At 35.5% G+C, this 15,164-nt stretch overlaps 1 protein-coding gene across 7 annotated transcripts in view; it reads right to left on the bottom strand.

Moving 5' to 3' along the window:
• The window catches only part of CACNA2D1 (calcium voltage-gated channel auxiliary subunit alpha2delta 1), a 457,573-nt gene that overhangs the window by 133,202 nt on the left and 309,207 nt on the right, over window positions 1–15,164 (bottom strand). For all 7 annotated transcript variants that reach the window (XM_053926392.2, XM_053926394.2, XM_053926393.2 and 4 more), the window contains exon 7: window positions 5,412–5,543. In XM_053926392.2, coding sequence (XP_053782367.1) covers window positions 5,412–5,543 — 132 coding nt within the window. The remainder of the gene's footprint in view (window positions 1–5,411; window positions 5,544–15,164) is intronic.

Genomic DNA, 15,164 nt, shown 5'->3' with positions numbered 1-15,164 from the left:
AAGACTGCAATCTTCTTAGATAATGGTGATAATAATATATATCTTAAAAATTTAATATTTGCTGTACCTTAAACAAGTGCTTAAAATGTTTTCTGAATTTTTGACAAAAATATTTTGAATTTGTAATAAAATACACTGAACATAAAAAGAATTACATTAGCAAAGATGGATCTAATAACAAAAATGGACAACATAAAGTATAGAAACTTAGCAAAATATAAAAGAAAAAGAAATGGAAGAAGAGAAATCTTTTAGAAGTTAAAAAGAGCTAAAGCTTTTAAACAATACTTATTCATATATTTTATACATAGTGTTATCCATCATCAATTTTCAAGCTGTTCCCACTTTAATATTAGCATCCTATTTAACTCTTATTAACATCCTATTACTTTCACCTGCCAGCAATAAACCATTTACTCAATTTTCCCTGGGGGTGTGGTTCAGTGGATTGAGTGCCAGCCTGCAAACCAAAGGGTGACAGGTTCGATTCCCAGTCAGGGCACATGCCTGGGTTATGGGCCAGGTCCCCAGTAGGGTGAATGCCAGAGGCAACCACACATTGGTGTTCCTCTCCCTTTCTTTCTCCTTCCCTTCCCCTTTCTCTAAAAATAAAAAATAAATAAAGTCTTAAAAAAATCATTTACTCAATTTAAGGTTGACTGGATACATAGCTGATTGAAAAGTGAACAACTATTACAATCCTTACATGTGGAAAATAAGAGATTCAGTAAAAGATGAGGTTACAAGAAAAAAAGCAACAAAAATAAGACTACAGAATGACCTCCATCAATTTGGATAATATGAGAACTTCAAAATAATATACTGTCTTTTATTGTATAAGCTAAAAATTATAGTTAATTTATCCCCTACATCTGTCACTAAATTCTTTTATTTACTTTTGTATCTTATTTGTTTTGTCTTTTTATTGAGATATAATTCAGATGTAAGGTTGTATAAGTTTAAGGCACACAATATATTGGAAGGATCCACTTATGCGAGGGCTAAGTGAAATAAGTCAGAGGGAGAAAGACAAATACTGAACGATCTCAGCTATACGAGGAATGTATAAAAGCCTAATTCATAGATACAGAGAGTCGAAGGGCGGCTGCCTGGGGCTGGAGAGTGGGGAAAATGGGGAGAGGTCAAAGGTTACAAACTTCATATCTGAAGATGAGTAAATTCTGAGGATCTAATGTATAGCATGGGATTATAATTCTCACCACAAAAAAGAAAACAACTAATTGTGTAAGGTTATAGAGTTGTTAGCCAACACTACGGTTGTAATCATTTCATAATATATAATTGTCAATTCATGTTTGTGAAGTTTCTAATATCCTCATTTTTTATATGCAAGGATTCTTCTTTTTTATTTCTTACTTGGTCCCTTGTTCAGATTTTTAAAATTCCACATCTGACCATTACAACGGCGTACTTTTGCGTCAAAATTTTCTAAGTGTTTACTCTTCCAGTCAGAGGAAACACTGGTTTAACAACAGTATTTCACTGCCCCAAAATGTGAGTGGTATTTTTCAGACAAACTGTTCTGACATTCCAGGCCATGTAATATGCCATTCACAAAACTTTTGCTTCAGTACTTTTTTCTGTAACCAACTATTCACTAGGCTCACTAGGCTCCAACAGTATTTGTTCATTTCCCTGTTTTCTTTTCTTTTTACTTTGTGCCTTTCTTCCCCCTAAAATAGTTTTGCCTTTTCTTCTTTATTGACTTAACTTAATACAAAATTAATAAACCTTACCCACAATTCTAGCCTATAATTACCTTATCTTTTTCAAAACTCCTACAGCAAATCTATTGCTACAGTACGTCTAATTCACTGTGCGGCATTTAATTATTTAATTATATGTATTATAATCTATTTAAATACCAAAAAGCAGAAATTTGGCTGTCTGAATAGATTGAAATTTCCTACAGAGCTGAAAGAACTTGTTTTAAAACACAGATTTGCACTGAGTACCCACAACAGAGATGTTTTGTTTCCCCTCAGTATCTCTTCTCTCCTTAGTACAGCTCCTGCGTTTTCACTCTGCACATGGTCAACCTGAAGGTGACTGGGACCCTGAAACCACTGAACTCTGGCCAATGTCACACGAGAAGAAAGGCTCTGGGTGACTTCCAGGAAATGCCCTTACAAAGCAAGGGAACACAATTCTTTGTTGCTTAAGAAAGTGCACAAGAAAACTGATGGACGCTGAGGAAGACGACACACTCAGAGAATGACAGACGAATAAAACAGGAGTGTGGGTCCCTCGTTTGTAAAGCTTCCCCATCAGCAGCCCTGATCTACATAGCTGCTATTCTTTGACTTGAGTGAGGAACCAATTTCCACAGTGTTAAAATCAACAATTGTTTTGGATTTTTCTCTAATTGGTGGCTAACACTAGTCCTAACTGACACTGTAGACTTTAATAATTATTAGCATAAAAAAGTAATCATCGTAATTTAAAGTGTGTTTATATAGTAATCATCAAATCTGATTAACCACAGTTATAGTTAAACCTTGCATCCATTCATAAACATCAAAGTAAAAAAAAAAAAGAATCGGGCACTTTTTAAAAGACACTTGCTCACTGAAAGCAGTACTTCTCTAAACACTTCTCTCAGACACAGCAAGGCTCCTTTGCCATCCCACTTTCTTCAGATCAGCTAGAGGTCTGTTAAATACCCACTTCATAAATAACCAAAAATGAATTCTTTGTACTGCCTTGTCATCTGCTATTAGATATTTAAAATATATTTGAGCTATTTTTCAAAAAGTGTTGAACAACTGACAAAGAAAGAAGGAAGGGGTTGAGGCGGAGAAGGGGGATGAAAAGGAAGAGGAGGGGACGTGTGAAACAGGGTTAAAGTGTACTCAGTTTCCCTGTAAGAGGAGTAAGTCCTGAGACCCGTGCAGCGTAGTGCCTGTAGTTAACAGCACTGTACTGTACTGTACTTAAAAATTTGCTAAGAGGGTAAATCTAATGTTTAGTGTACTTATCACAAAAAGTATAATAATGAACCAAGGGGTGGGAGAAAACCTTTGGAGATGATGGATAGGTTTATGGCACTGATTATGGTGACGGTATGACAGCTGTATAAGTTGTATACATTATGTGCAGCTTTTTGTAAGTCAAAGATAATAAAAATAAAAATAACAACAGGTTTCACTAAAACTGAAGTTATACGGAGTGTATTCAAGGCAGTGAAGAAGGCCATTGTGAATAACCTCTTCTCACAGGTAAACGAATTCAGCCGAGGAGCCACTCCGTGAATCAGAGCACCTGCCGAACCACTGCCCAGACACCCGGTGTTTCAGGGGAACACACGGCTGCTTCCACAGCTCATGTTCTGGGGGGACATCACAAACTCAGATAAATTAAACATTAAAACATTTTCTCCAAAATAAAGTGGACAAATGGCAACAAATTGGAAAATATGTAAATAAGGTTTAAAAAATTGAAACCATCACCCTCAATTAGCATTTCAAATGAAAAAATTGAAGAAGATTATATAGTAAGTTTGAAAGTTAACTGCTATTTGTTAAGAGAGGTATCTTTGATAAGTACTACAACTCCACAACCTGTCTTCACTTCATCCCTTGACCCCAATGTTCTCTCCCTTCTTTTGCAATCTCCCCTTTACTCCCCTTCCTGTTTCTCTCCTGCAATCCTGATTTGTCTCTTTCTCGGCATCATCAATTTCCACCTGGGACTCAGCTCATGCTGTCTCATCGGTAATGTTCTCTGACCCCTTCCTCCTTTCGCTCAGCTGCTCCTGTATGGAATTTTGCAATGAGGCAATATATTATAAAAGACTTAAAAGCTATATAAGGCTGTAAGTTACTGATATAGGTATATTTACATTTTCATCTATTAGATAGGTTATCAGGTGTCTAATTCCTATGCTTAAAAATTATACTTATAAATGTTTAATGAGACCTGCTATAACTTTAAGGTTTATTATATTAAGTTTATTATATTAAGTATGAAGTGTTGATTTTTTCCCTTTTATTATGTTATATACAGTTCTAAAATTTTCAATACCCTGATATATGATATTTAACATATTCATAACATAACTGAAGAGTATTTTAGAAGGGGTCCATTACACTAAGTAACATTTCTGTAAGTAGAAAATTCCACTAGTATAATGACCTATGTAATATTTTCCCCTCATCAAATATTAACATCAATATTTTATTAACTCATGATTTTTTCAACATTGAAATAAAAGTAGATGTTTCCTAGCTCACTGGGTTTTTGCAAAAAAAAATAACCATCACTGATCTTACCATTTGGCATTTGCATCCATGAGGTTATATGTCTTTAGCTAATTAATGTCCTTACCTGATTAAGCCGACATAATTTTACTCATTTCTATTCATACAAAGCTAGATATTACGTAATTTCTATTTCACCCCATTTTCACTGTTGTGATCTTTTTATTGTGACTAATTCTATTGTTAAACATGTTTAGTAAAACTCAAGTCTCGGGAAAAATTCTCCTCTATACTGTTTAAAGTCTAATTCTGTAATGCATCCCATAACTCAGGACATGGCTTTGGGAAAGGAAATGCATTTGTATTTGTGAGCTTGTTCTTAAAAGTAGAGAAACAGACTTCTCACTACAAATTCTTTCAACTGTTTCCCAGGGTTCACTAGTGATTAACTTTTTCATTTTTGCTATACATTTATTTCTCCTTGCCCTTCTTTATAAGAAAATACGAAGGACATTACAGAAGGGTGTATTCATTTCAATGTATAAAATATATTCATCTTCATTGAATATATGTATATCACTGCTGAGATGCCCTTAAAATGAATTCAACCTGACAAATAAGGAAGCTCTATTTTCATTAAAATTTCATTCTATTTCCTATTGTACGCATTTTAACAAATCCACATTTATCGATTAAAGAAAAGGATCAACATATTTTTTATATTGAAGCACAGACGTAAAATCTGGAGAGAAATATTTCAATTAGTTTCTAAAAATTCTATCTAGTTCTCAATGTGACTCACAACTTGGTCCTTGCCGAGCGGTTGGGTCTTTATCTCAGAGCTGTTTTAGGATTCAGGATAACCTCCTGTTCCAGGTCCACAGATTCCTACCCCCGCGCTCACAGCCACCTGGCCTGATTCCAGGTGCCAAACACTCTAGCTGCTTCTTAAATGTCTTGGTTTGAAGTAATTTTGGTACATATAGAGCCTTCCTTGTAAGGAGAAATAGTCTTTCCTTTTCAAAGTGGTACTTTAAAAGTTTTAAAGTTTTCCTTTAAGAACTATTGTTTTTGTTTTTTGTTCTTTGTTTTTTGTTTTAGTGTAGGAGAAGGTAACAGAGTGTTCTCAAGAAACATTAAGTGTGGCACTTGCGATTTTATCTGGTACCTATGAAATCACGAAGCACTTACCCGGATAGTATCGGGCCAGGCCCGTGGCACTGCCAAACACCTGCCACAACAATGAAGGATCCTCGTCTCGATTTTTTTTGAAAACTTCATCTAAGGCACTTGTCCAGTTGAGTTCATTTAATACAATTGTTGCTGGGGGAAAAAAAAAGGAAATTATGTAATATAAATTTATAATTAATAATTGAATCAGTCTCCAATGATTTGCAAAGTTAATTTACACATTTTTATTGCTTTACCTATAGAAGTACTCTAATCCAGTCGCTATCAACATGTTTAGACATGGAATTATTTCTCCAAAGAGATTTTTATAGGGCAGGGGCTTTTTGACCATTTTGGGCTGGGAAATTCTTTGTTGTGGGAGCTTCCTCTGCTTTGCAGAACGCTTAGCAGCATCTCTGGCCTCTGCCCACTAGATGCCAGTACCACCCCCCTCATCGTGACCCGCGAAGCTGTCTGTCTCCAGTCAGCAGCAGCAGATAACCCCTGGAGGGGAAACTGCTCCCTGTTGAGAATGGCTGTAATACATAAAAGGGACAACAGCGAGCTCTCCGGGTTGAAAAGGAGGGGGAGACATCCCTTCCCTTCAGACAGTTCTGAAGAAACCTACAGGACACCCTCAACTACTGATGATTCTCTGTGATATACCAACATAATCTGCTCTTTCCCTGAGTTAACAAAAAAAGATGTCTGTCATTGATCACAGTTTAATAACTGTGTTTATACAACAGTAAAAATGTATACATTTTGACAAAAAACCCATTGAGCGGTTTGACAATATCAGTGTTAGAAATATGAAGTAGCTCATACTTTATTACTATGTTTATGAACAGCAGTTTTCTTTTTTTCGAGTTACCTCCTTTAATAATTAGAATATGCTGCTAATAAGGATCAGGTCATTGATTTTGATACCTACTTATAACTGCTGACTTGGACAAGTATTACAAACATATGCCATTCATTACAATAAAAGAGAAGCATTATTAATGTGTGATAAAACAAGGGCTGGAGTAGTATATAATTTTTAAATACAGGCCTCTGTAATCACAGCATCCTATGTCTGAAATACTACATATTTCACTGGCTTAGAATACTATTTTCTCTTTATACAAAAAGATGGCAGGAAATCTCATATCTATTTTTTTTTTGTAAAATATGCACCATGCCCCCAGCAGATTAGCACATTGGGCCTCTCTGTCCTTGAGAATCTATAACCAAGCCTGAACAGTGGAAATTAACTTGAGATAAGGACTGGAGATACTGTTAAACTTCTATTCTTTTTGGTGACCAAAGCAAATATATAGGAAGCAAATCATGCTAAAACACCATGCACAAGATTTTTTTCAAGGTAAAAGAAAAAAATAACTTCTATTAAGAAAGATATGCTCTATTAGAGCATATTAAAGTTTATCATTTACAAAAAAAATGAAAACAGGGTATTGTAAAAGTGCTCTAGGACCAGCATCCTAATGCATTTCTCATTATTGAAAACTAACAAGATTTCCATCTTTATAGATGTGATTACTTCCAGAAATATCAGTGTGTGTGTGAATATTCATGAGCTGGGTCAGATTCATAGTGCATCTGAGATACCAGGGAATTAATAGCAAAAGCATGATTCAATGAACACTAAGTGATCAGTTATATGAAAATTTATATTCACACAGATATCCTGAACTGATACTCACTATTCATGAATATTTATAGTAGTATACAAAACATAACAGAAAAAAGGGGGACATTGTACTTTTCTTTAAACATTCATAAATTAACAGTAATATTCCACTGAACTATGTTTATTTATGATCCAGATAGTTTTCATTAATCTCCAATCTAGTCTATCTCCTTCAATTTCCTTGACTATTTCATTCACATTTCACAACACTGATATCTAATTATTTTTAATGTTGTTTCATTTGTTTTCAAGGCTGTTATTTTTTTCTTAAGTTTTATTTGATAATTTAACAACTGCCAAAGATTAGGCTCCGATACACTGTGAATAATACTTTTATGTACTTGGAGAAAAAGCCAAGCTCCAAAATATTCTCACTATATTGGGGATATGTTTTAAAATTGGCAGTTTAAAGATTTGAAAATTATCTTTTTCAGATAAGACATTATTGAAGTAGATTTCAAAGGTTTCTCTCAAAAGTTGACCATCCACAAATGAGCAAAGTATATAAAATATTTGCAGGATAAGCCTTTGAATTGATTTTAAATTTTATTCAAAACAAAAGAGATGGTGTTGTATACATATCTAAGGGTTATCAAATTGGTGATAGTGTGTAGCAGTGAGTGAGGATACAGACACTTCCATTTGTCACTGGATATTTACGAAGGCTTTTGAGTGCAATCTTGATTCTACTAGTCACAATCTTTATTTGAATGTCGGGAGCAAGAAATGATAATTCAGAAATGGCCATGGGACTGCAAAACGGGTGTAATCGCTTGAAAGAATTTGGTTGAAGCTGTCTTTCAAAACTGAACATGGCGTTTCCCAATTTCAGAGTATTTATACTATGAAGAGATTATGGATCTCCAGACTATATCCAGAGAATTTTAAAGCAAGAGTCATTTGTTCATTCATAGCATTCGCATTTCTTAAAACACCAAAACCACAAAGTAAAATATATTGCTGCACTAGGAAAATTTTTTCTCAAGCTATATTGAAAGCAACTATCAATATAAAAGAAAATAGTAAAGTGTCAAAGTAAAAAAAAAATAAACAAGAATAAATTCATTTTAGATCCTTCTTGGTTACTTGGCTATGTTTTTCTGATCCACATTATGAATTACATTTGACTAATAAACATGTATTATTTTAGTATTCTGAAATGAGCAGATTTTTGTATTCTTAACCTTATAAAATGACAACTAGCTTAATTCAGAATTACAAGGGTGCCCAACATCTCTCCATTTCTTTGCTATTTGCATAACTCAGAACAAATAATACTGAAATAATGGGGTAACCTATAAATAGTAAATTTTGAAATAGTAGTTACTGAAATAGTAAATTACTGAAATAGTAAAGCTAATTCAGAATATTAGCCATGCGAAAACAAATTTATGTCATTTCCTGAATCTACTTTTCTTTCCTTGCTACTTTCATTATATTTATATATGCAATCTCTCCCTCTCCTTCTCTCTCTCAAATCAATCAATAAAAAAATAAAATAAAATCATAAGAACATTTTATTTAGGGAGGTGATTTTAATCAGCTATTCTGGCTACCACTAGGTAAAAAGCCAGGAGCATCTGAAAGTTAGAAGTTATTATTGGGAGATCCTTTGCTTTATATTACAGTTTATTTATAGTTATGCTGCTGCTGCCTTTGTCTGGCATCAGTATTTTTGGAGTCTCTGATTTTTCCTTACAGTACAGTACTTAAAATTAAAGTTATAAAATGTGATCCTATCATGATTTAAAAAAATAAAAGAAGACCAGATTACTTGAAAAATTATTAACTCTAAAGATTATTGTGGCACTCTGATGCAATGAAGTTCAACAGATTATGATTCCTTTGTCAATGTACTGTACATCATAAACACTTTAAAAATGAAATTACTTTTCTCTAAGTCAAAATCTTTATTTGAAAGTCCAGAGCAAGAAATCAAATTTAAAAATATTTTATTTAATTGCCAAAACATAGATATAAGTTAGTAGCCAAGTAATGTTTCATACAATAACTCTGATATAAATATTTAAAAAATATTTCTTGGCTACAAATAAAACTTTACATTTTATTTGGACAGGTATGCTTAAGAAGACGGATAATAGTTTTGACTGGTTGTCTATAAATTGTTAAGCAGTATTTAAAATAATTGTATTTTATATATTTTATCAATTCTATATACATTGCATTTTTAATTCATTGTGTACTATACAGGGGTAGGCAAAAGTAGGTTTACTGTTGCTTGTATTGAAAATAATACAATAATTAATAAATAATAAAAAACATAAACCCTGTGTTGCATGTATTCTTAACTGTAAACCTACTTTTGCCCACTCCTGTATTCACACACACCCTTCCTTCTCCTACATCCCCCCAAATAGTAATGTTTTACATTCACAGAAACTTCTAATTTCTTGTGTGAACAGATATTAGAAGTACATGAGTGACTTTTTTTCTTTTCGCCGTAGAAGAGTAACTGCTCAACAGTGACCTAGCCTTGAACCTACTGCCAGTAACGAATGCATTTCAGCTAATTGTCTTAGGCTACTTTAAAAGCAAAATTAGTCCTCATTTTCTGTCAATGTTAAAGAAAGGAAGATCTTTAAGTTTGTTAGAAAATTAGATTTTGCAAAAATAAATCCTTTATAGAAGTCCAAGGCTAAGCCTATTAAAAGCAATGAATGCTGGGAAAGCAAACCTTGACTTTGGGGCCTCTATTCTGAGTGTTACAACAGGATTTCACTGATAATTGATTCACAGCCCTCAAGCACACATCTCTATTCTTCTACTGAATTTTCAAAAACATGCCCTTGGTGGTCAACAATCTCTCTTTTAGAGTATTCTATTGTTCAATCTCGCTTCTCAAGAGAAGAAAGGAAAATCTAATTTGTCACAGAATAAAAGAAGCAGTTTACATTGCTGCTGATTCTTCTAACATGCACGACAAGTCTATATCTTGTTAATGACAGGGAACACAGATGGCGCCTAAGTTCTGAATGCAATCTTCTTCTATAAATTTCAGCCCGCAGAGTGTTGCGCTGTTGATCCCTTTTACGTTTGAATCCACTTCGTTGACCTGTTTGGGGTTCAGGACCTTGCCATGCATTGAAGGCACAATGTGACTATTTCAAGAACTTGAACATTTTTTATGTCAACCACAGCTTTGAAATGAAGAAAATATATGTACAAAAAACGAGAAGGATATTTTATGGTTTATTTAAAATATAAGTAACTGGCAATTGAAAATATTTTTTATAAAACAAAAAATAGCTTTGACAAGTTTTTGATAAGACCTGTAGATACCGAAGGTAAAGATTATTTTTAAATGGCAATATTGATACAATGAAATACTTAAAACAAGAGAACTGATCAAAGTGTTTAGTATTTCTACTTACTAATAACACCATTCTGTTATCAGAGCCTAGCATTGTGAAAATATATACTAAATTATATACATATATAATTTAAACTATTGCCACTAATAATAACAAATAAGGTAAATAACTATTATTAAGTATTTATTGCATGTTGCAGGTAAGTTAACTATTTCCTCTGCACTATCTCCTTTGACTTTAGAACGACTCTTTGAGTGAGATACTAATATTATTTCCTCTTTTAGATGACAAATGTAAAGCTTAGAAAGAGCACACAATTTGCCAAAAATCATAGTTAAGCTGTAGAGACAGCATTCAAGTATGTGTAGATTCCAAAATTCTCACCGTATGTGACCTATTTATTTCTATGCTTTCATTATACACTTAGCTCTGATTATTTAACATTTTATGTAAAAAGAGAGAGAGAGAGAGAGAGGGCACAGCTTGCCTTCCCACACAACCACAGCAAAATTACAACTACAAGATAAAACCACCACCACTGAGAACTGTCAGAAATCGAGTTGAGCGGAAGGCTGACAACTACAGAATTAAAGAAACCACATCCATCCAAGCTGATAGAAATGACACAGACGAGGAATGGGCGGGTCCCACATCCCCATGCATTTTGGGGAGGGCTATCTCAGTAGCCAGGAGTCCCAGCCTCATACCAGCCCCCTTCCAGCCCAGGTTTCCAGTGCCAGAAAGATAACTCCCCACAACTTTTGGCTGCAAAATCCAGTAGGGATTGAGTCAGTGGAAAAACTGCAGGAGTCCCATGCAGTTCCTCTTAAAGAACCCTCATGTGGACTAACTCAGATGTACTCCCTCTGAGCTCCAGCACCAGAGTAGCAGCTTGAAAGGCACCAGAAGCACAGAGGGAGGAACTGAAGTGTCTGGCATCAAGGAGATAACTGGGGGCCAGAAAGGCGGGCAAAGGCCACCTTTTCTGAACCCTCCCCTGACAGAGTCACACAGCCATCAGACTGGTGCCATATCTGAGACTCCATCAAACTGGCACACTGTCCCACACTGGGGATCTCCAGAGACTCCGTCCCACTGAACTGCTTTTCCATTTGAAAGACTGGTCTTGGCTCAGGCTTCACAATTCCCTAAATCCTCTGAAACAAGCAACAGCTGGCCTCACTGAGTCCCCTGCCCCTGTACCTCTTGCTAAGTGGTCACAGCCCAAGGACTAGCAGCAACAAGCCTAGATTCACAGCTTGTTATTACCTGGGAATCTCCAAGCCCAGCACAAGTAGCAGCCATCTACAGATTGCTTTATAGCTCAGGCATGGTGGCCCTGGGAAAAGCAGGTAGGGGCACCAACCAGGAAACCACACAGCCTGCACACCCAGTGGGCAGCTACAGACCACATTAGAGCATCACCACCCTGCCCCTGCACAGCTGATCCTCCACAGAAAGCAGAGGTTGGAGGTCAGTGGTCACAACCAATCCTTGCAGCTGACTGGCATGAGTAAATCCTTCCCACTGACTTGTCAACAGCAATCAAGGCTCAACTACAATAGGAAGGTATACTCAGGCCACAAGAAGGGCATATCTTGATTATCTAGCTTAAGTGATAGGGGAGGCTGTGCCACTGGACCCTATAGGACACCTACTACATTAGGCCATGATACCAAGACAGGGAGTCACAGCAGCTCTATCTAATAGAGAAACAAACGCAGGGAGGCTGACAAAATGAAGAGACAAAAAAACATGGCCCAAATGAAAGAACAGATCAATACTGCAGAAAAGGCCAAAAAAAATGGAAATAAGTAATCTATCAGATGCAGAGTTCAAAAACACTGGTTATAAGGATGATCAAGGAAGGCACTTAGTGAAGACCTCAGCAGCATAAAAAATATCCAGTCAGAAACAAAGGACAAACTAATTGAAATAAAGAACAATTTACAGGGAAACAACAGAAGAGTGGGTGAAGCCAAGAATCAAATCAATGATTTGGAACATAAGGAAGCAAAAAACAACTAGTCAGTCACCAAGAAGAAAAATGAATCCAAGAAAAATGGGGATGTATAAGCAGCCTCTGGGACAACTTCATGCTTTCCAACATTTGCATCACAGGCGTGCCAAAAGGAGAAGAGAAAAGAGAAGAGAAAGAGGTGTGGGGATTGCCTGAGATACTGGGGGTTGTTGAGTGGAGGGGGGTAAAGGCGGAAAGATTGGGACAACTGTAATAGCACAATCAATAAAATATAATTTTAAAAAAACAATGCCTTATAACACAGTGTTTTTCAATTGAGAGCCTCATTCCTCTCTACGGGACATCTAGCAAGGTCTAGAGACATTTTTGATTGTCACGACTGGCAGGGAGGTATTGGCATCTGGCCGGTGGAGGCTAGGCACGCCCTAAACATCCCACATTGCCCAGAACATCCCCACAAGAAAGAACTGCCAAAACATCAATAGAACCCAGGTTCAGAAACCTGGCTCAAGCACAACTATAAACACAAGACAATGAATCCACTTCGTAAAAAGCAATATTCCCGATAAACATTGTCAATGAAAAGCCACAACAAAACTTCTTCAATGTGAAAGTTGGTAACATTTTTAAACATCATTTCATAATATTAAATTATCTCAATATTTCAGGCTACATTTTGCTACCCTTTGGGTTGAATAAGTTTTTACTTTAGTCCCAGAAACTCTAACACACTGTTCTCATACCTGAAAAAAGTAAGGATTCAAAGGTACCTTTTAGGCCATTAAATGCTTTCCTCCCCACCTCCTGTACATTCAAAGAATATTAGAGTTCTGCTTTGATGTTGTTGTGGTTATTTTTAATGATTTAACACTTATGTGTGATTCTAAACTAAACTCATTTCATCTCTATAGCAAATGCTCATTCTATCCCATAGTATATAAGGTAGTCATTAAAAGCTGCATATGACAGATGAGCTAAGCCAAATGTCACTGGTTTTATTCATCAACCCTAAACTCTATAAAGAAAAATGTTAATAAGAAGATCCCACTGATCCAATTAAGTGCACAGACAAAACAAATCCACTTTAAGGACTAGACAGTGAGCATAAATATTAAAATGAATGAATCTTTTCAGTGGATTTAGCTAAGGGAATCTCATCTAACCCTAGTATAAATGAGAGATTAATAAAATGCAGAGAGATGGGAAGAACAAATCTAATCTCTCTAATCACTTCACAGGCACCAGGCTCCACCTCCCGCCGAGGATGGGAAAACAGAAGGCTCCAAGGCAAATGTAGACCCTGATGAGGAGATAAGCCCTATTCCTACAGTTAATTTGGTACAAATGTTAAAAGGCCCTGTCCTTGTCAATTCTCTAACCTCCGTATTACTGAGATTTCTGGTCTTGCTCCTTATGTCTTTCGTTTCCCATAAATTGAGCACCTGGCTAATACCCAGAACACAGCTGTTCTGCTTTAATGAATTCTGCAAATAGTGTAGCACATAGAAGGAGCTCAGAAGAAATCCATTTTATTATTAAAGAAAATAAGACTAGTGCAAGGGGAATAGAAGACCCTAGGATCTAATGTTGTGTTTGGTAATTGAAGGATTTTAAATGTCACTTTCAATAAAATTATAATTGTAGGAGTTTTCTTGGAGGATGTAGGGATTTTGCATAGAAATAACAAGACTAGAAGGCAAGATAAAAACAAAGTTTCAAGCATTCTAAGTTTTTCTGTTCCTAACAATATCAAACACACACACACATTCACAATCAGTGACTTTGTTAGTGAAGAGTCGCTATCATTGGCACAAAAGGTTACTTAAAACTAATCATGTAACCTCCTGTGCTTATGTGGTTCTGTCATCTAAAACAGAACATAAATACACTAAGGATCCTACACAGCCCCCATAGTTAGTGTTAATGTCAAATAAATTTAGAATAAAAGGGAATCGGCAGACATGGTTTTATTGTAGTCCTTTCCTGAGCTGGGTTAAAATGTTGTCTCATGCACGTCTCCGTCTCCGTCAGATGACTCGCATCGACATTGGCTTCTTGTTTACATTTCTGCATATTCTTTTAGTCTCCTCAGTTACTTTAACAATTAACATATGTCTGTATTTATTTTGTAATAAAGCCACATCCCTTCTGTTCGCCCCCAAATTTATTTAAAAGCTTTCATATTATGAGATAATCTTCATTAAAACCATAGTTAAATATAATTTTAAATTTGGCAACACTGCATAATTCATAAATATAAACGAGGAGTTTTAAAGTAATTACCTGAAGAGGACAGTACAATTTCTTCCATTGATACAAAGTCGTTTTCATCATACATTTGACTATTTGTAATCAAATTGTTAAAAAAATTGTTAAATATCTATTTTTATGTACTGGAATAGATGACACTTTGTCACTTAGTAACTGCACAATAAATGTTCCCTGTCCTTACCATGACCATTGTTACCTTATTTCCCTCTCAACACTCAGCATTTAAAAGGTCTTTAAAAAATAGCGGGATGGAGGAGTTCTGATTGAGCTGCTAAGATATCAGGATGAATGATTAAAACCTTGCAGTCTCTTCTCTCCTCAAGGAACCTGCATTCTTACCTCAGCCCTAAGTTCCTGTCCAACAGCATTGCTGAATCTCCTTGCTAAAAATGTCGTGAAGAAAACAGTGTGGTCACCTTTCCAAAATAATTTACATTGTTATAAGAGAATGCAAACTTAAAAAAGAATTCCCTGTAACGATAGCCCTTAATGTCCTG

This window comes from Desmodus rotundus, chromosome 6, assembly GCF_022682495.2.
Source record: "Desmodus rotundus isolate HL8 chromosome 6, HLdesRot8A.1, whole genome shotgun sequence".
In the NCBI taxonomy this organism is placed as follows: Eukaryota; Metazoa; Chordata; class Mammalia; order Chiroptera; family Phyllostomidae; genus Desmodus; species Desmodus rotundus.
Note: the sequence above shows the minus strand (reverse complement) of the source record. Positions and strands in the feature narration are given on the sequence as shown.